We start from the raw sequence: 22,670 nt of genomic DNA on the forward strand, positions 1-22,670 counted from the left end.
AGTTGGACACTTAACCAACAGAGTCACCCAGGTACCCCATCAAACATAGTATTTTAGAGTTCACTTCTTCAGACCACTCCCCATACCAACTGACTTAAGTCAGGTTCCCTGGGAAATAGAGTTAGAAATGGAGACTTGCATGTAGGAAGTTTATTATGGAATGCTTTTAACAATACTGCTTGTGAATGAGTGAGTAAAGCAGGATGAGTTGAGAGAGAAGGAAATGGAATTGCAATACAGTTGCAACAAAGGCCTTAGCTAATTCCATGAGGAATTGTGGAGCTGGGATGGCTCTTTGAAATCATCTTGAATTAAGGTCCAGAGGTCCAGGTCTTTGTACACCACATTCACCAGTTATTTGATGCAGGCTCCCCTGGGGATGGAGTGCAATCTTGGGTGAGACAGTTCCCTAAAGCCAAAAGCAACTTATGAAAAGGGACTCAGCTATGAGCAGCCAACAGTCAACACTCCCAGCAGCTGGGGGAATAAATACTTCAGACCTGCAAGGTTATCTGGGAGGCACATCACTGTAGAAATCTTTAATAAATCCAAAGGCATGACATAAAATATAGTTCAGTGAACTTTCTGATGTTTGACTTGAAGAAAGTAAGAAAATTTAGGACCCAGGGGAATGAATGAATTTTTATGCTTTTGACTATTTTTTTCATAAATGTTTCTTTTTTCATGCAGACTACTCATGGAAGCTAGCTAGAGATCACACTCTTTGGCAAGATGTTGGAGCTGGTATGTCCAGTAGGAACATTTTTAGCTACAAGTAAGAATACTTTATTCACAGTAGCTGAGATAATTTAGAATTCTTTTCTTGCATAAAAATTAGTTTGAAACTTTGTTCAATGGCTTTATAATGTCAAGGCCAATGTCAGTGATGCTCTTGGCCTTTATCTTGTAGCTCTTGTCTCATAGCTATAAATGTCAGCCATCCTGCCCAGTTTGAAAGAGAGACAGAAAAAGAAGAATGGATTCTCCTTTATCTTGCTGGCCTGAATTGTGTCCTAAAGCCAACCCTAAGTGCAGTAGAGGTTCACAGAGAGAATATTTCACTTTTTTCAGTACTTATAGTACAGGCAGGCAAGGAAGAGGGAGATTTGGAATGGGTATAGTGAATCAATAAATTTGGTTTTCAAATCAGGTTTCTGTTTTGCTAATTGAGGTCAGATGCACAAGCGCTAAAGACCAGATATGAGATGATAAAATGCCATCATTTGGCTGAGAAGCCAAATCAAGACTACTATTTGGATGAAAGACTATTTGTATCACTAGGGTCCAAACAGGAAAACAGAAAAGTATGTGCCAAGTAATTAAGAGAGGGAACTGAACATAAGGAAATAATTTTAACAGTAGTGAAGGAGCTGAGAAGCCAAATGAACGACAGAGGCATCTAAAGATTGGTATGTGCAAGAGGCCACTATAATCCTTATGGCAGGAGAGACCAAAGGAGGAGATGCTATTGCCAGCTTCCAGAAGCCGGGGTTGCCCAATGAGAAGTGGTTCCACAACAGAGGTTAATTGGCTGGAATTGGATCATGGAAGGAGAAGCTGCCAGCAGGAGCTAGAATCACAGAGATGTTGCCCAAAGCAGAAAGAAAGGCAGTGGTGGCATGTCAGGGGAGCATGATTTCTCTCCTATTCTCACTTACCAATCATCCATCTCACTTCATTGCCTGAATCTAACTTGAAGCTAGCTGGCAAGGGAGCCTGGAAAATGTGGTTTGTAGGGCTCATTCCCTTTCTGTACTGAGCAGGGAAATGGAGAGGAACGGACTCAAGAGGAAATAAGCAAATTACTGGCACATCATCCCACCTGCATTTAGGGGTTCACTTTAGGAACACTTGTGTGGAAGCTAGTTTTTCTCCAGAAGCAATGTTGTCTTTGCTCTACCTCATAAATAGTTGAGTTCCCAACATGTCACATCATACAGATATGATTATTTTGTCTAAACTAAGAAAATAAGGTTACCATAAATTGATTTAGGGAAGTATGAACTATTTTTCATGAATTTAAAAAGTTTGAAAAACTTTTGAAACAGCTTCTGGTGCAGTCTAAAAGGCAAACTTGGGGCACCTGGTTAGTTCAGTTGGCTAAGCATACAACTACAGCTCAAGTCATGATCTCACGGTTCACAAATTGGAGCCTTGCATTGGACTCACTGCTGTCATTACAGATCCCTCTTCAGTTCCTCTGTTCCCCTGACTCTCTGCCCTTGCCCCACTGTCTCCCTCTCTCTCAAAAATAACTAAAACATAAAAAGAAATAAATAAAAGGCAAACTTGACTTTATAGGGGCAAAATCTTTTTGAGAGAGTTAATTATAAAAATTTAGTAAAACAATTTATTTTAACTTTCAAAACATAAATCAACATTATTGATCAAAACAGGAAACTGAACTAGGTGGGGCTAAGATTTTCATGTTAATTACGTATAAATTAACAGAGAATGTGAGCCATGGATGTTATATAATTTTTAAAAATATTTTTATTTATTTCTAGGAGAGAGAGAGAGAGAGTGAGCAGGGGAGGGTCAGAGAGAGGGGGAGTCACAGACTGAAACAGGCCTCAGGCTCTGAGCTGGCAGTCAGCACAGAGCCCGACGCAGGGCTCGAACCCATGAACCGCGAGATCATGACCTAAGGGAAAGTCGGACGCTTAACCGACTAAGCCACCCAGGCGCCCCTATAATTTTTGATCCCAGAGGTTACCATAGCCACCAGCCACTTGAGAAGAAACTATAATCTGTTTTGACTATTATTAGTCAAAATGTAACTATCAGAATGCCAGAAAACTCACTGAATTTAATGAAAGTAAGCAATATGTTTTTTGAATTAGCAAATCATCCAAGAGTAGAGTGTTTTGGAGAAACAAGCAGTCTTTGGATTCTATTCTTCTTGTCATGTCATGATAAAGTAAATCTGTGTTAGTGGATAGGACTCTGTTAAAAAAAAAAAAAACATAACTTCCAGGGACACTTGGGTGGCTCAGTCATGTAAGCATAGGACTCTTGATTTCAGCTCAGGTCATCATCTTGGGGTTAACGATCTTCCATTAGGCTCTGTGCTGAAAGTGTGGAGCCTGCTTGGGATTCTCAATCTCTCTCTCTGCCCCTCCCCTGCTCACTCTCTATCTCTCTCTCCCTCAAAATAAAGAGATACACATTAAAAAACACTTCCAAATCCAAGTGTATATAACAGTGTTTCTGCCTCTAAGCATGGGACTGGGACACATCTCAAATAAGGGAGACCACACATACTATTAACAATAATAGTTATGCCTGACAGGTAGTATGCTAAGCAAGTCCTTGATATATATTATTCAATTTAATCTTCAAAGAATCTAATGAAGTAGGTGCTATTATTACCCTCATATTATTGATGAGAAAACTTAGCCTGAAAGAGGGTAAATGTCTTTAAAATAAGATCGTGCCTAGTATAATAATTTCAGAGACATTTAGATATATCCTGATATCTGGATTAGCCAAGAACTATCTTAAAAATGCATAGGAGCACATGTACCCCAATGTTCATAGCAGCACTCTCAACAATATCCAAAACATGGAAAGAGCCTAAGTGTCCATCAACGGATGAATGGATCAAGAAGATGTGGTTTATCTATACCATGGAATACTACTTGGCAAAGAGAAAGAATGAAATCTGGCCATGTGTAGCAACATGGATGGACCTTGAGGGTGTTATCCTGAGTGAAATAAGTCAGGCAGAGAAGGACAAATACCATATGTTTGCACGTATAGGAAGATTAAAAGGAACTTAACGGAGGACCATGGGGGAAAAGAAGGGGGAATTAGTGGGTAGAGGGAGAGAGGCAAACCATGAGAGACTCTTGAATGCTGAGAACAAACTGAGGACTGATGGGTGTGGGGGGTAGGGGGAAGATGGGCATGGAGGAGGGCACTTGTGGGGATGAGCACTGGGTGTTATATGGAAACCAACTTAACAATAAACTATTCGTAAAAAATAAAAAAATAATAGATTTAAAAACATATGTTTGATATGATAAAATTACTATTATATATATGAATTCAATAGTCCTTTAGGGTTTAGGGAGGTATGAGTTAATTATTAAACTAACCTTAGTAATAATGACCAACCTAATAATTTATAAACTACGTTGAAGTTTTCAAGGTTAAAATGCAAGATCCTTATATTTCTCCTTCAAATAATTATACTTTATATGACTTTATCATTTATGAAAGTTTCTTCTGGTCTAAAGTGCATCGCAACAATAAGATTTTTATAACATGATTTGTATTCAAATATGTATATATTACTGAATTTCATATACTTCAAATAATATTCACTTAAAAATATTTTAGAATAATTTTTCAGGGCTGAAAATATCCATATTTACCTCAAGCTCCCTAGAATCTAAATTTTTTATTTATAGAAAAAACATAGACATAAAATGTGTATCTTTAAGAACTAATATGAATAAAAAGAAAACAGCGTGCCTCTTCATGTCTACAAATTACTGAATCTTCCAAAACTCTAAAAATACATTTGTTTAAAGCAAGATGTCAAGATATCTTGGGGATCCAATATGTAATTTTTGTTTAAAAGAACTTAAATAGCCATGTTGAATTTTTTCTGTTAATTTTGGAGTATTAAATATATTACATAAAATAATTTTCATTTTAAAGTGCATATGGTCATTTTATCATATCAGGAATGTAGAATCATGGGTCCTTAAAGAAAGGTTGCCAAAAAGTGAAACATTTCTTTATTCTTCAAGCTTGAGCATTTTTTTTCTTCCAAACTGGTCTCAGCTACTGAGTTTGTTTTCAAATGGTCTCAACTACTAATTTTGTTTTTAAATGTACCAACACTGTTGTAAAAATTTGGGAAACAAACCCAAACTCTTAACTTGACCACAGCATTTTCAGTAGTCTTCATGTTCCTCATAATACGCATGCTTCCTGCGTTTGTAATCCTATAGCATTAGTACAATATTAACCTTTTAAATGAAACTAACAACATCAATCATTGTCCTCATTTATGTTTCTGCCTGCTATTTACAACACCAGCGCTGATGGCTTCCTTTAAAAAAAAAAAACAAAACACAAGACAGAATACAAAAAGATATAGCTATAGTGTACAAAAAAAATTTAAATCTTTGGAGTTCAGAAAATTGTACTCCCAGCTTTGCAATTTCAAGTGGAAGAGACAAAATCTGTGATCATACATATGAAAGATGAAGCCATATAGTCTTACATGATCATTGACAAGAGATGCTTCTGAGAAATGAATATGATTATCAACCACAAAGACTAAGAAATACTACTCATGTGTTTCATTTACAAAATGGGCAAAGTCAGGATTTGCTTTAGTTCAGCGTTAATCTTTGAGGGTGATTCTTTCAGGGCGATGTCTTGAAGTCCCGTCTAGCCAATTCTGACACCCAACCCGCCCAAGGCTTCCTCCACTCTCCCCCACTCTCCTCCACCCTCCCTCTGAACCAAAGGCACACACACGCCCAGCCTGGCCAGACGATAAAGCTAAGATGGCAGCGCGGAAAGTACAGGAGCGGCGCTCAGTGGGGCTGGAAAAACAAAAGCAAAACTCTATATATTCTTTCATTCTGCATTTTCTGTAATCACAGGACTCCCCACCTTCACCCCAACATATAGGCGATGTAAGACATTCAGTAGTAGCGCGCGCAGGATTGGCAGGCGGGGACTCTCGCTTTGCACGTTGCGAGAAATCCACATCTCCCGTCTGCAGCAACGGTTCAGGTGGACCCTTGTGACTTGCCTTGGGGACCACCCTCCCCTCAAATCCCCTTGGCAGTGGAATTAAGGGTGACTCCTAACGCCCTTTCGTTCCTGGCTTGCGCTCCATTCCCTGCCAACCCTTGGGGGCCTTCCCAAGTGCCCAGCTGCCACGGCAGAAGCCGTAGCATTGCCCAGGGAGCGCGCAGTGCCCAAGCAGGAAGAGGAGGCGGAGGAGGAGAAAAAACTCTGCATTAGCTATCAATTTAGAGTGGAGTGGCTGTTGCCGCTGCTGTGGAAGGAAATGCGGCCATCCGCTACAGAAACGGCACTCGCGGCCACCTAAGAGAGCATGTGTGCGGCTCCGCGCACGCCTAGTCGCTCGGCTCAATGACAAGGGGGTTCGTAGGAAATCATCCAGTTACCGGGTTTTGCGTGTACCCAGAAGGCTCAGGAAGGGGCCTTGTGGTAAAAACTGAAGTGAAATTAAGGGGTGGGAGGAACTTTGAGAACAGTGCAGCCTCTGGGTTCAATTCCCACTATAAACTCCAAGAAGGTAATGACCGCACAAGCCTTCACCTAAACCTGAACTGGAAATGCTTTTCTGTGTAGGCATCATTCATTCATTCATTCATTCAGTCAATACCTGGTTCCCTTCTGCTTACGACTAGAGCCTGTGCTAGGAGATGGGAATATAAGGTGGGAATAGACACATATATCATTCCTGTCCTCATGGAAAAGTCTAGTATGTTTTGTTTTGCATGTTACAATTTGTGAAAAGCCATGTGCCAAGGCGGACATCCATCCTAGACTTGCCCGCAATCTCATGCAATATTATTTTGACCATTATTCAGAGGGTGAAACTTGCCCAAAGACATACAAATAGCAAAGTCAGGACCTAAATTCTGATTTGTCAGAGCCTTTTGGCTACCTGGCTGGCTGCTCAACAGTAATGAGCCCTTACAGTTCCTACTTGTTCAGGCCTTTAGCTCTACTAGCCTTTCACGGCCTCTATACTTTGTCTTGGGGTTTGGGACACTTCCTATTCAATGGTGAGGTTTATAACCGTGCTGGAGCATCAGGACAGGGATTTAGTTTAACAAATGAAAACATAGGTGACCTACTATGTGCCAGTTTCTAGGCCAGGGGCTGAAGAAGACACAGAGATAAATCAGAAGCTCTTGTTTATGAGCTCATAGTTGAGGAATCGAGTATAAAACCTGTTTAACAGGGCTACTCACAGAGCAAAAAGTGACTTCCCATGCCAGTCCTTTGTCCCTATATTTTCATTATCCCACTTGTAGTTAACTTTTTTTTTAAAAATCAAAACGATATCCATCTGTTAAAGCCCCAGGTAAAATGTACTGCTTCAGCACTCTCTCCTCCACAAAAGCTAGACTTAATTTATTTCCCCACTCATTGTTTGTACTTTTCAAAACACTTAAGAAAGCTTTTTTTTTTTTTGATCAGGACATATATGGAAAAAGCTCTTATAGATTTAAGAGCTAGTAAGTAGATAAAGAAAATAGTAATGATAGGACTTAAAAATGATTTTGTCAGGAGTATAAGTCAGGCAAACTCTTCAAACTGAGTGTCAAAAGATAAAACTTAGTAGTGATCAGGGTTCAGTGGCACATACATTTCTAGTGCACTTAGAAGGGACTAGCAGAACAGCTTGACACAAGGGACTCAGCTAATGTCACATTTTAATAGATAACAATAAGATCTTTGGTAGATACGACATTTTCAGATGTTCCAAATAGTTACAGCTTCAGGTCATATTTGAGAATTACCTCTAGAAATGTAAGTCTGGGCAGAAAAAGATAAGGAATTAAGTGACCACTGTCAAGACATAAGTGTGGACTCTAAGGATGAATGTGGGGCCAACATAATAAGTAAGAAAAGTACTACTACTGCATTAAGGTTTGGCTATGATGAAATGTTGAGAACAAGAATTTAGGAATGCCTCTGGCTTGTGAATACTTGCATATCTGTCAATTCCACTTTCATAGAAAAAAGAATACACTAGCTTACTATCTGCTTTTTTTTTTTTTGAAGTAAAAGCTATTTTAATCCTAATAATAAAAAATACAAACGAAAATCGCCAGAGACTTCTAATTTGGCTGGCCTTCTTTGCCTTGGATTCTGAATTAACCAGCACTGTTCCCAGTAAATCTTCATGTTGGCAGCACACCCTTTAAGAAAAAGTAGCAGGATCCTGTGCTTGACACTCAGTCTCTGGCGGTGAGACATTCCCTCGGTCTGGTCCAAGTTCTCCCACCTGGAGGGAACCCCATTACCTGAAGCCAATAGCCTGTAGCTGACAGCCTTCCCAGCGCTTCCCTTACTCTTCCTCAAGCTGCTAGTAAAACCCGGAGAAGTGGCTCTCTTTCAGAATCCGCACCACTCAACCTCCCCACACCCAAAGCCCTGAGGCTGAGGGAGTGGTGGCGAGATGGGGGTGGGGAGGGAAAGGGACTGGGGTTACTGAGCATGTGCGGGGAGTGGCGCATGCCCAGTGCAGCCGGCAGCTTCCCATTGCGGGTAGCCCCGGCGGTGGCAGCGGTGGCGGCGGCGGCAGCGGCGGCACCGCCTCCTCCTCAGACTCCCGAGGTGGCGGGGTTAGATGAGCGGTCCCAGTAGCGGCGAGGGCGGCGCAGGGGGGAGGAGGAGAAGACGGAGGAGGAGAAGGAGGACGCTGTCTTTGTAGTCTCGTGCTGCGGGAGCGAGAGGCCGCCGCCGGAGCCGTCGTCGTTGGAAAAGGGCTGTGGGTGCGCGCGCGTGTCTGCTTCCNCTCAGCGACTGCCTCCCCCGCCGCCGCCTCCTCGGGGCCCGGCGGGGACGGATTCTTCCCAGCCGCCACCATCTCTTCCTCCCCGGCGCCGGGGGCGCTGTTCATGCCGGTTCCTGAGGGCTCCTTGGCCGCCGCGGGGCTGGGGCTGGGGCTGCCGGCCGCGGACTCCCGGGGTCACTACCAGCTGCTGCTGTCAGGCCGGGCCCTGGCCGACCGCTACCGGAGGATTTACACAGCTGCGCTCAGTGACAGGGACCAGGGGGGCAGCAGCGCTGGACACCCAGCCTCCAGGTGCGTCTCCAGTGCCCTTCCTTGCGCCACATACCGCGTGTGCGTGCGTGTGTGTGTTTGTGTTATGTGTACGCATGTATGTGTGTCTACGTACCTGGTTACCGAGCTTTCTACAAGCGCTAGATGCTGGGTGGTGGAAGCACTGAGCTAGGAGGGTGCGGTGGCAACAGCTTCTGCTCGGTGTGTGTGTGTGACTGTCTTTGTGGGGGGTTAGTAAGAGTGGGAGGTAGCATGTGATGCTAGAAAAGGTGATGGTGCCGGTCGGTTATGACACGTGTGTGTGTATTGTTGAGGAAGGAGGAGAGATTGGTTGAGGGGAAGAGGGCAGTGCACGGAGAGAATTTGCAAAAGTGGTGAGGGAAGTGGCGTTTCCAGGATCTCTGCCGCAATGGTATTTGCGCGTATTCTTCCCCCAACACCCCCAATGATATTCCATCCTCCACTTTCCACCTCCCTTAAAAAATCTGCCTTTCACTAACGAGGGCAATGGCATAGGTTAAGGATAGTGTCAAATATATATAGGATGAATTTTAGATAATCATGCTTTAGGATAAAGCATGGAGTTTAAATTGAAACGATTTATGCAAAGGGGATGCAGTTGGAGATTTATGTGGATGTGAAAGGTGTCTGATACAGATTTTTAGAGCTATACTTTGGTAACTGGACCTTTTGGTATTCTAGAGGTGTGATTGCAGCTGCACTTGTGTTCTGATGTCCCATCGGCCATTTCCCTTCATCTTATGTTCTATTTCCTCTGTCACTTACAGGCTTTAGAGTAGAGGGGGTTAGGGGTTTTGTGAGGAAAAGAGGAAAGCTGTAGAACTTCGAAACAATGACTGCTTATACAATATTTACCTGCTACCAACTAAAAAATCTGAGTAGCTCCTACATCTCTTCCTAGGCTCGCTGCATCTTCAGCTTCCTCCACCATGTAGAAGATACTAAATCACTTTCATTTTCCTTTTCTTAAAATGTGTTTTTTTTTTTCCTGAGGGTTCTCCTATTGTTTTCTTTTCCATGTCCTTACATGCCACATATCCTGAAGGATGATGACTGACTTGTTTCACCAGCTTGGCTTTGACAGTGGTAATTGGGAGTTGGCTTCATCATTTTTTTCTCACAGCTTCTTGCAACACATGGGGAAAGCATAGTAGTGTTTTGTCAAATAAGTTACAGAGTGTATGGTGTTTATTGAATGTGAAGTGTGTTAGACAATAAAAAGATGTCCTTTTCTTTCATTATGAAAGGGACTAGGCTGTAAGGCAGGAATTTGTAAGTTACCATAGTGAGCTGGAGTTCTAATCCTTTGCAGAGTTGTGAAGATGGAGCTTTGTTCACACTGCTTCTGGGTAAACCAGTCTTCTCATGTCTATAATTGTTGACAGGATTGGGCAGTTTTATTATAGATGGATATAAATGTATATAACTACCTTTTGCTATCCAAACTGAAGGCCACAATGGCACAAGTCTACTTCTTGCTCATGTTTTTGAAAATAGCACAATACCTCACTAGACAGTTTTCTGTGGTGGGTATAATTTTGAGCTGTGAGTCTCTGAATTGTGGTACATACATCTTTACAAAACCCTTTCAGAGAATTTGAATTTATGTTGTATGTTCCAGTCTTATGATTTGCTACTGGCATGTTCCTGTTTTAACTTTCTACTAATATACTTATGTAATAATACAGTTTTGTGCATCTGGAACTAGATTAACAGTTTTAGACAAACAATATATTTTAATCACATATATAAAATTTATGTGTGAATTTTAGCCATTGATCCATTTTTGTACAAGCAGTCAATTACAATTAATGAAAAAATCAAGTATTTCAAGAAGTAGTCATGGAAACCAGCCTTAAGTTGTATAATATTGCCTTCTAGTGCTTGTTCAGAACATTATTCCTTATTTTAGTTCACATTATTTTATCTAAGTCAGCCTGCAACTCTCCTTTATTGAAGATTTGCTTAAGAATTCAAATCACATTTCTTATTAAATATGATGGGGCTAGTGGGGCTAGGATTTAGGTTGTGAATGAATGGTGTAATTATTTGAATAGGGGCACTAGTTGAGTTCGAGGAGAAGAGATCTATCAGAAAGAGAAGGGAGCAAAAATAGAGGATGAAGCTCTAGGGAGCTTCAAATTTTAAAGGTGTGAGAGAAAGGAGACAGTAAAGGAAGCTGAAAAAACAATGATAATAAAAAATTAAGAAGACAGCTGTGAGACAGCGGCAGCTCTGGTCCTAAGAAAGTGGCTTGAAAGTCCTTAGTGGTGTTAAATCCTTAAAAAAGTGAGAATACTTTCCAGGTCACTGATGACTTTTGAGGAAGTGGTCATAGATGTGGTGAGGAGTCATTGGGAGATGTTGGGGTAACGGAGTTGCAGGGTTGAGGGAAGGATATTCAAATATGGGAGAGTGGGTGGGAAATGTTCAGTATGTGGAAAAAGAGAAATTAAAGAAGTGAGAGAGGAGATAATTGATGTGAGAGAAGTCAGATCCCAGGGACATGTTTAAGATGTCAGGTGGAGAGGTTAGCCATTGAAAAAAGTTAAGGACTAGTCTTTCTTTAATATAGAAAGGGAGGAGCGAAGTATTAATAATAAAGACTGGAGTTGATTGAACATAAGAATTCTATCGTATTCGTTTTTAGTAATCCCAATGTATAGCACAGTTTTTGGCATCCATTCTGTAAATACCAAAGTGTCTGCTGTGTGCCAGGCTCTCTTTTATGTGCTGAAGATGTAGCAGTGAGCAAAACAGACAAGGTCTCTACTCTCTTAGACTTCTAGACTAGAGGGGAGAAATAAACAACTGATAGTTTCTGGTAGTGCTAAGTGACTATGAAAGAAATAAAACTGATTTCTTTAATAGATGATTTATAGTGGAGGAGCTATTTTAGGTAGGGTGGTCAGGATAGGTTTCTTTGGCAGTAGACATTCAAGTTGAATCATAATAATGGGAAGGCAGATCTAGAGAAAGAGTGTTTTAGGAAATTATAGAGGCTCTGGGGTGGAAACAAGCTTGTGTTCAAGGAAAAAACCAAGGCAAATGAGTTATCAGTGTTGAATGAATGAATTACTGTGAATTATGTTTCAGATGTCCTGTAGACTAGTTGAGGGATGCAAGGCTAATGGAGTCAGTGACTTTGATGGCATTCTAGTGACTCTGAAGCTAGATTAGTTTTACGAGTTTATTATTTTTTTAATGTTTATTTATTTTGAGAGGGAGGGGGGCAGAAAGAGAGGAAGAGAGAGAATCCCAAGTAGGTACCCCACTGTCAGTGCAGAGCCTGACAGGGGGTTCGATCTCATGAACTGTGAGATCATTACCTGAGCTGAAATCAAGAGTTGGTTGCTTAACCCTCTGAGCCACCCTTCAAGTACCCCAGAAGCTAGACTGGTTTTAAAACCTGGCTCTACCACTTTTTAGCTGTGTAACCTTAGGTACATTATATAACTTCTATGCTTTAAATTTTTTAAGAAAAATTTTATTGTGATATAATTGGCATATAACATTATGTTAGTTTCAGGCATACCACATAATAATTCTATTTTTGTATATATTATAAAATAATCACCACAATAAGCGTAAACATCTATCTCCACATAGATTTTAGAATCTCTCTCTAAAATTTTTTTCCTTGTGATGAGAACTCTTAAGATTTACTCTGTCAGCAGCTTTCAAGTAGACAATATAGTATTACTGAGAGTCACCATGCTGTATATTGCATCCCCATGACTTATGTATTTTATAATCTTTTTGAACACCTATACCTATTTTACCCACCACCTATGCTTTCCCACACCCATCTCCCTCCCCCACCCATCTCCTTCCCAGCTACCAGGCTGTTCTCTTTTATCTACGAGTTTAGGTTTTTTGTTTTGTTTTAGATTTCACATATAGATAAGATCTTATGGTATTTGTCTTTGTCTGACTTATTTCACCTAGCGTAATGCCCTCAAGATTCATCCATGGTGTTATAAATGTCAAGATTTCTTTTTATATGGCCAAATAATATTCAATTGTGTATATATACCATATTTTCTTTAAAAAACTTTTTTTAATGTTTTATTTATTTTTGACACACACACACACACACACACACACACACACACGAAGGGGGAGGGGCAGAGAGAGAGGGAGACACAGAATCCGAAGCCCGACTCCAGGCTCAGAGCTGTCATCAGAGCTCCATGCGGGGCTTGAACTCATGAAGAGTGAGTTCATGATCTGATCCAAAGTCAGATGCTTAACCAACTGAGCCACCCAGGCGCCCCTATATACCACATTTTCTTAACCCATCCATCCGTTGATGGATACTTAGTTTGTTTCCATGTCTTGGCTATTGTAAATAATGCTGCAATGAACATGGGGTGCAGATATCTTTTGAGTAAGTGTTTTCATTTCTTTAGATATATATTCTAATGTGGAATTGCTAGATCACATGGTGGTTCTATTTTCTAATTAAAAATATTTTTTTTAATGTTTATTTTTGAGACAAAGAGACAGAGCATGAGTAGGGGAGGGGCAGAGAGAGAGGGAGACCCAGAATCCAAAGCAGGCTCCAGACTGTCAGCACAGAGCCCACGAACCGTGAAATCATGACCTGAGCCAAAGTCTGGTGCTCAACTGACTAAGCCACCCAGGTGCCCTATTTTCTAATTTTTGAGGAACCTCCATACTGTTTTCTTTCTTTCTTTCTTTTTTTCATTAATTTATTTTATTTTAGAGAGAGAGAGAGGAGCAGAGGGAGAGAGAGAATTCTAAGCAGGGTCTACGCTTGGTGTGGAGCCCAAAGTGGGGCTTGATCTCATGATCGTGAGATCATGACCTGAGCCGGTATCAAGAGTTGAACACTTAACCTACTAAGCTACCCAGGTGCCCGAGGAACCTCCATACTGTTTTCCATAGTGGCTGCACCAATTTATATTTCCATCAACAGTGCAGGGTTTTTCTCTTTTCTCTACATCTTTGCCAACGCTTATTATTTCTTGTCTTTTTGATCATAGCCATTCTGTGTGTGAGGTAATAATCTCATCATGGTTTGATTTGCATTTCCCTAATGATTAGTGATACTGACCATAGTTTCATATGCCTATTGTTCAACTGTAGGTCTTCTTTGGAAAAATGTCTTTTCAGGTCCTCTGTCCATTTTTAATTGGATTATTGTTACTATTTGTTTTTCCTTTTGAAATATATGAGTTCTTTATATATTTTGGATATTAGCCTCTTATCAGATATATGGTTTGCAAGTATTTTCTCACATTTTGTAGTTTGCCTTTTCATTTTATTGTTAGTTTCCTTTGCTGTGCAGAAGCTTTTTATTTTGATGTAGTCTCGCTTGTTATTTTTGTCTTTGTTTATGCCTTATTTTTGTTGTATGTAGAATGGGTATAATAAGGATTGTTTTTTAGATTAAACAAATCCATATATATATAAAATATATATATAAAGTATATATATATATATAAAGTGCTTGGCACATTAAGTGCTATTAAATATTATTGATTTCTGCTGAGAGTGAGGGGACAGATGGCATCTGAGGACTTAATGAACGGGCAAAAATCAGGTCTTTCTCTTATTTTTGATCTCAGTGACAGTGATGAATGTGAGAGTAATGATTTCATTTATTCAGTAACTCAATAAATACATTTTTGTATGAATGAACAAATCAAAATTGGAACATTGGCTTGAGGAAAGGGTTGGGCTGGAAATGTGTAAAGGAATATTTGATAATTTCTGAATATGAATGAATAGCAGTATAGCATTACATTTGGGAAGAACTATAGCTCTGTGGCTAAATTTACCTTAGAGGCAGACTGTCTTGGTTCAAATCCCAGTTCTACCTTTTCCTAAGTTGGGCAAATTAATAGCATGTCTTTGTTCGTTTCTTTACCTGTAATGTTATAGGGCTATTAAAAGGACATTGTGCCACTACATGGTAATGTTCATTAAATGTCAGCAGCTGCTGCTGCTGTTACTATTAAAATTATATATTTAAAACTCTAATCAGCATGATATTGTAAGTTTTTCCACTTAACAAAGAAATAGGAAAAAGTGTTGGTTGAGTTAGTTCAAGGTTAAAGTGTGACTGGAGGTCAAAAAAAAAAAAAAAGAAAGTGAAAGTTTGTTGACATTCTGTTTGGTAAAAAGGAAAGTGATGTCAAGGAGGGGACTGATAGACCGGGAGATACAGAGGAATCCGGGTATGTGGGTTGAAGTGGTAGAAGAACAAAGTGGAAACAATAGAGATTATGGTTAAAATAGGGAATTGCTTTTCTTTAAGCTAAACCCACCTAGTTCCTTTAGCTTTTTTATCTTACGCATGGGATTTTGATTTTAAGAGGTCAAGTAGTCACTTCAACAGAGGTTCAGGGATTACTCCTTGGTGCTAACCATTGGCCCAATAAAGATTTATAAGACATAGTTTCAATCAATACTTGAGTTTATTGTTTGGGTAATGGTGAAATATACAAAGGCAGGTACTTAACAACAATGTTACAGAAAATGGCATTCTGGGCTGCTGTGAAAGCATGAGCAAAAGGTGAAAAAGTACAGTTTGTGTGCAGGTAATGTTAAGAGCTCTGTTAGAGCCATCATGTAGGTGTTCATGAGGGAGAGTAGTGGGAATTCATTGTGGAAATGGAGGCTGTAGTAAGGGTGAGACAGCTTGAACAGCAAGGTACATAAAACTCTTTATGGTAGAGACGTTATTGTAGGAGTATTTTAGAGATGCGGGATTGGATTAGAGTTTATATATTTATATTTGTGATTAGGTAATAATTTGTTTCATATAGCTCTTGCATCTATGGAATCCTATATTTTAAGGCAAAAACTGCTCTGTTGGCATGTTGGTAGGTAGAAATATGAAATAAATTAGTCCTAACTCAAGAGAAAATCTTGTGTTTAGGCTTAAAAATAAAAGGAAATGTTAACTTAAAAAGACTTGCATTTTAAGATATTTGTTTAAAAAAATCAACAGTAGTCAGAATACACTTTTTAATTAAAAAACATTAAATATTCATTTTTTTTGGAGAGGAGTCAGATTAATCAAGGTTTAGTTTATGTATAATAAAATTTACCCTTTTAAAGTGTTCATTTGAGGGGCCTCTATGTAGCTCAGTTGGCTATGCCTCTGACTTTGGCTCAGGTCATGATCCCATGGTTCGTGAGTTCAAGCCCTGCATCCAGCCCCTTGCTGACAGCTCAGAGCCTAGAGCTTTCTTTGGATTCTATGTCTCCTTCTCTCTCTGTCCTTCCCCTGCTCGCATTCTGTCTTTATGTCTCTCAAGAATAGATAGACATTAAAAAAATAAAGTGTTCATTTGAAGAGTCTTAGAACCATCACCACAGTCAAGGGTAGAATGTTTCCATCATTCCAAAAAGTTTCTTCAGTAAATTCCCTCCTACCACTAGCCCCTGGCCACCATAGATCAGATCAGTTTTGTGTCACCACTATTTTACCTTTTCTAGAATGTCTTTTAAATCTAGCTTTTTAAGGGCAGGACCCCAGATACTGTTAGTCTCTATGTCTTCTATCCCTGTTATTTCCTGTAAATGGGAGTTAGGATTTAAGCTTCATTAAATTTTGGTTACACATTTTTTAGGAAGAATATTTTGTATATAGGGCTGAGTATTGTATCCCATCCAGATGTTTTCAGATTGTGTCACTGTTTATTTTATTTTATTTTTAATTTTTTTAACGTTTTATTTATTTTTGAGGGACAGAGCCTGAATGGGGGAGGGACAGAGAGAGAGACGGAGACACAGAATCTGAAGTTGGCTCCATGAGTTGTGTTGTGCCCGAATCGCGAGTCCCAGAGACCTCCAAGGAGTCGGCACTGATGCAAATACAAAAGGGTCTTTATTACAAGCTCAAGCAGGAGCTCACCCGCCTACGGGTGTTGTGGCAGCAAGGTGAAGCCCCGAACAATAGCGAACAGGGTTTTTAAGGAGTCAGGGACGGGGCTGTTACAGTGCACGTGTTGTACGTATAGCATCATCATATAAGCACCAATTACAGTTGTACAGCACCCATGGTAACAGCTTTGACCATTCAGTATCTATGAGGTGTTCATTACTTTTGGTGGGACCCAATCATGACTTTTGAGAATCTTTTGAAAATGACCAATTATGAGGGGAGTTCAAAGGGCCCACGTGGGGTTCAGGCAAGCGGTGAGAAATTGGCTAGTTTGTATCTGCAGTTCCCACCCTTGACTCAGACAATAGGAATGTTTTTTTGATGAGCTGAACTGAGGGCGGTCCGAGGATGGCTTTAGCCTTGAACAGTCTGAGGCTTTTCCTGGAACTGGGACTGGGGCTACGTGCAGCCCGAGGTTGCTCTTAATGGAGGACTTAATTTTAGGCTCTTCGGTTGTTAACCCAGTGCGGGGTTTGAACCCACGAACTGTGAGATCATGACCTGAGCCGTAGTCAGACATTCATCTGACTGAGCCACTCAGGTACCCCGTGTCACTATTTGATAATGCTCAGTCTAATTACTTGGGCAAGATGGTATGCAGTAGATCTCTCTCCTGTAAATATATCCTTTTTTCATAGGCAATCAGCAGGTAGGTAATCATGGGTCATAACTTCAGTATACTATGAATATCTTTCACCTAATGGCTTTAACCTTCTTTGATAATCCTTATCTGAGTAAATTATTTCGTTAAGGGTTTCAAAATGATGAGTTTTATACTTCTGTTATTCTTTCTGTATTTATTAGCTGGTGCTCTTCTGGAAAGATGAGTTTCTCTCAACTGGTAATGAACTGTGGTTCCTCCTAAGAAGGCAGAGTAAATGCTAATTCTCTCCTCTTATTAACTAAATTAGTGTAATAGTCCAGTAGTGGAGTTGTGGGTGCTTGGTTCACCACCCAGATCCTTTGTTCATGTACAAGTGCCCCTAGCTGTTGGGAATACTGGCAGCTAAATAACTGTAGCTAAGTCCCTTTCCAGGCATTCACTGAGCCAAGAGAACTGCTTCCCTCAGAGTCATGCCTCTTCTGCAGGGTCAGCCTCTACCTGTACTCTTTAGTGATGCAAATCTCTGGCCCTCTTACCCTAAGGCAGGACAACCTTGAAGATCCAGCCCAACACCAGAGTCCCACATGTGATTGGCCAAGTCCTTCCTGTGACTGTATTCCAATTCAGCTCATTCCTCTGTTCCATCTTACTTCCTTCACTCTCCTACTGTTGTTGGTTCAGAGGATATTCCCAGTAAACTTTTCGTGTGCAGATCTCCATTTCAGAGTCTGTTTCCTGGGGAGTCTTACCTAAGACAGTTGTGGTGCCAAGAGTGATCTGAGGAAGTAGACTTTAAAAATGGGGTTTTTGGGGTAGACTCGCTGCAGGTTGTGGATGGAGTACTAATAACCCTTGACATATGCTTTGGCTGTGCAATTGTTAAACTTTCAGTAGTGGTGAATTGGAATGAAATTCCTGTAGAAGGCAATGCACTGGTGGATACAAATATTTTAAACTTTTGAGAAGTTCCGGGAAGTTATTACTTATAAGAACAGTGTAATCAGATGGTTGTTAATGATTGATGTTGATAGATTGGAGAAAGACAAAGGCTGAAGGTAACTGGGGGCAAAATGAGAAAGTTCGGTTATTTCTTTAACATCATGTAAAAAAACTCCTCTTTTACAATAGGAGGAAAGAAAAAGCTAAAGATTAGGCCCAAGACTTAATTTTAAGGGTAGCAGAAGGTTGAATTCTCAAGTCTTCTATGCCAGTGTCTGCTTTGGTTCGAAATGAATAGGACCCTAACTCTTGAGATGGGATATCTGAATTGATGCACTTGAAAACCTTGAAACCCCAAATTCCCTCAGGCTCTTTGGGCCTGCAAAAGCAGCCTTCTTTTCCTAGCTAGAGGGTAGTTCCCTGAGGACTTTGCTGCCCTTACTATCCCCATCTCTTCTCGTTTCCTCTCCTGGCTATCATCAAATCAATAACAAGGGTTCGGTCGCAAGAGAGCCTAGCGGGAGATGCTGGGCCCACTAATGGAAGAAAATGGAAGAAAGGGAGTGCATGTGTATGCGTACACACATGCATGTGCTGAGTGATTCCCAGACTGTGCACTGAGGCACCCTGAAACACCACAGCAGACACACAGGAATACGGGATATTTCAGAATTTTAAAGGAAACACATTAGCATCTGTCACAAATAACTAGCTTGAGGTTGTTCACAATTTTTGTTCTTTTTTTTTTTTTAAAGTTTATTTATTTATTTTGCACAACAGAGGGAGGGACAGAATCAAGGAGGCTTCACACTGTCAGCACACAGCCTGACTTGGGGCTTGAACTCATGAACTGTGAGATCATGACCTGAGCTGAGATCAAGACTCATGCTTAACTGAGCCATCCAGGCACCCCGAAGTTGTTCACAGTTTTGACATTCGGTCATGCTACATTCTTTTTGATGATGCCATTATCTTTTTGAAGTCAGATTTTTGGTAGTTGCTGTGATACAAATCAAGCACTGCACACAAATAAGTGTGAAATGAAAAGGGAGGGTGGCGTGTTCAACCTGATAGCATGTTTGAGAAGTAGTGCGGTATCTAGTGTTGTACATGTCCTGTTCTTTTTTTCCCCTAATATTTATTTTGAGAAGGGAAAGAGGGAGAGGGAGAGACAGAGTGCTGGTGGAGGAAGGGCAGAGAAAGGAGGGGAGGGGGAGGCAGAATTTGAAGCAGGCTCCAGGCTCTGAGCTGTTAGCACAGAGCTCAGTGGGGGGGCTTAAACTCCTGAACTGCGAGATCATGACCTGGGCCCAAGTTGGAGGCTTAACCAAGGCATCCTGTACACGTCCTATTCTTAAGCAATTGTGGCTATTCAAGAATGAAATAAAAATATTTGTCTTTCAATTTATGTGTATTTTTTTCAAATGGTTAAGTTTTTCGAACATAAATTCTTATTAATTATTTAGATCTAACTAGTTAATAAACACTACTGTTAGGTATTTCTTTTGGCCTGTAAGTGTTGTGGAAAAATTACTGATGATGGCTATGCAAGGGCCGAATAACAGACTTCTACTTATCAATACTCATTCAGCAACTGAGTTGCTGAGTGTCCTGCCTGAGTAGCGGAGTCTAACCATGCTCCACAGAGACCATGATTCATTTTGACTGGATTTGACACATACTTTAAGTATACTTTTGTCTTTACAGCTTGCAGGGGCTCAACCATTGCTACTGTTTGAGGGCTTACAGAGTGATCCATCAGCATAAGATCCCATGTAACATTGTTTCAGAGTAAGGGACCCACTTTTTTAGGAAAGGAGGATTCATGGGATCTATTGTTCCATCATGCACCACATCACCCAGAAGTTTCTCACCAGGTAAAGCAGCAAAACAGTTGTGTTTGATGGCACAACTGATGATGATACCTTGTAATTTGACATTATACTCTTCAAGGTTCCTAGCTGGAACCATTACACATGGTAATAGGAGTGATTCCCCTTAGCATCACTCTCAGTGATCCACTGGGGAATTTATGCTTCCTATCTCTGTAGCTGAGCACTAGGGGTTTAAAAGGTCCTGGCTTTCAGAAGGAAAACACTTGACAACAGGAGTCAACATTTTGACAGGGCTGACATACCAGATCATTGGGGGAAGGTAGAGCTGCTGTTACATGAGAGAGCATGGGGGTTTGGCACTACTGGGTGTGTCTTGGTACTTCCGTGTCCATTTATCATGGTAAATGGACATGAGAAAGGCCTGGTGATTGACTCACAAGATCAGCCACCTGGACCAGAAGAAATGCTAGCCAAAGATGAAGGCAATCTAGAATTACTAGCAGAAAACAGGTTATAACTAAGTTTTGGCCTTGAAACCATCTGAAACACAGTGGTGGGGACTCTAGTTTGTCCTAGTTTACTTTCTCTGGAAAATTTCTCCAGGAAATAAGGACTAACCACAATTCTGGAGGAACTTTTCCCAGAATTTATATAAAGCAAGTGAATCTTAGTACTATAATAGATAGACTGTAGTGAATGCTATGGATTAATTTTAATAACTATTATTAATTTAATAATTTAATTTTAATGTAGATTCTCTGGGGTGTTCTAAAATCAATCATGATTCTTTCTGATTTCCAGAAATCAGAAATGCTCCCCCAACTTTTATTCCAGTGACAAGAATCTCTATAACAATGCTGAATAGAAGTGGTGAAAGTTCCATCTTTCCTTGTTACTTGATCTGAGTAGGAAACAATTACAAATTAGTCTTCCAGTTTTTTAGTATTATGATGTTAACTGTAGGTGTTTTGATGGCCTTTCCAATTTGAGGAAGTTCTTTAATATTCCTACTTTGCTGATAGTTTTTATCATAAGTGTGTTTTGAATTTTGGTGAATATCTTTTCTACATTTGTTGAAATTATTATATATTAAGAGAAAAAAGGGAAAAATTAAATTAGTTTTTGAATGTTGTCAACCTGGCATTCCTGGGATAAAACTTTCTCATATGTTATGTATTGTTGAATTAGGTAATATTTTGTTAAGAATTTTTGGGTTTAGATTTATGAAGGGTATTGTTCTGTTAATGTCTGTCAGATTTTAGTATTCTAGGTATTCTTGTCTCATAAAATGATTTGGGCAATAATCTCTTCTGTATTTTTAAAGTTTCCATGAAATTGTTTTCATTTCTTCTTGAATATTTGGTAGAATTCATCAGGGATACCCTCTGAATTATCTTTTGGGGATGCTTCTGACAAATTTAGTTTTTTTAAATAGAGCTAAGGATATTCAAGTTTTTATTTCTTATGCCAGTTTTGGTAACTTGTGTTTTTTTTTTAGAGAAATTTGTCCATTTCATCTAAATTGTTGAACATTTTGGCAGAAAGTTACTCATAACATTCTTCTACTATTCTTTTCTATGTGGCATTTGTGGTGATAATCCCTTTTTCATTCTTCATATTTGAGTTTTCCTTTTTCTTTGATCAGTTTAGGCAGAAGTTTGTCAATTTTGCTTATAAGTTCAAAGAAGCAATTTTTGGCTTTGTTAATTTTCTCTATTGATTTACTTTCTACTTTATTTATTGACTTTTCTGTTATTAGTATAACTTCTACTTTGAGTTACTTTGCTCTTTATTCTAGTTTCTTAAGGTGGAATCTTAGGTCATTTGGTTTTAGACTTCTCTTCTAACATAAGTATTTAAAACTGTGAATTTTCATCCATGCACTGCTTTAGTTGCATCCCACAGTTTTGATATTCTGAATATTCTTTGTCATGTAGTTTAAAATATTTTCTAACTTTGTATCTTTGATCCATACACTATTTAGAATTATTTTATTTAATCTTAAAATATATTATTATTATTATTGCATTCTGCATATTTTGTATGATTTCAGTCTTTTGAAATTTATTGAGATAAGCCTTATCTCCCAGGATATGGTCTACCATGGTGATTATACCATGTACACTTGGAAAGAATTGTATGTTCTGCCATTTTTGCATGTAGAGTTCTGTGTTAATTAGTTCAAGTTGGTTGATGGTGTTATTTGTATCTTTTATGTCTATACTCATATTTGTCATGTTCTATCAGTTTCTGAGTGACAGGTACTAAAAATATCTACTCTAATGGTAGATTTGTATTTGTCCTTTTAATTTTCTCAGCTTTTGCTTTATGTACTTTAGGGCTCTGCTATTAGGTACATATACATATGTAATTATTAAAATTTCTTGATAGGGGAACCTGGGGGGCTCAGTCAGTTAGACATCTGGTTTTGGCTCAGGTCATGATATTTGGGTTTGTGAGTTCAAGCCCCACATTGGGCTAGGAGCAGAGCCTGCTTCAGATCCCGTCCCTTTCTCTCTGCCCTTCCCTGGCTTGTGCTGTCTGAGAAAT

The 22,670-nt window shown here is 39.7% G+C and overlaps 1 protein-coding gene across 4 annotated transcripts in view; it reads left to right on the forward strand.

Moving 5' to 3' along the window:
* The first annotated feature begins 8,525 nt into the window (after positions 1-8,525).
* MYCBP2 (MYC binding protein 2) overlaps positions 8,526-22,670 on the forward strand; it is a 269,414-nt gene continuing 255,269 nt past the window's right edge. For 2 of the 4 annotated variants that reach the window (XM_077750063.1, XM_077750062.1), the window contains exon 1: positions 8,526-8,821. In XM_077750063.1, coding sequence (XP_077606189.1) covers positions 8,634-8,821 — 188 coding nt within the window. In that variant the 5' untranslated portion in view covers positions 8,526-8,633. The remainder of the gene's footprint in view (positions 8,822-22,670) is intronic. The other 2 variants (XM_077750060.1, XM_077750061.1) reach the window with 1 other exon arrangement.

Source organism: Crocuta crocuta, unplaced genomic scaffold (assembly GCF_008692635.1).
Source record: "Crocuta crocuta isolate KB4526 unplaced genomic scaffold, BGI_CrCroc_1.0 scaffold189, whole genome shotgun sequence".
Taxonomy (NCBI): Eukaryota; Metazoa; Chordata; class Mammalia; order Carnivora; family Hyaenidae; genus Crocuta; species Crocuta crocuta.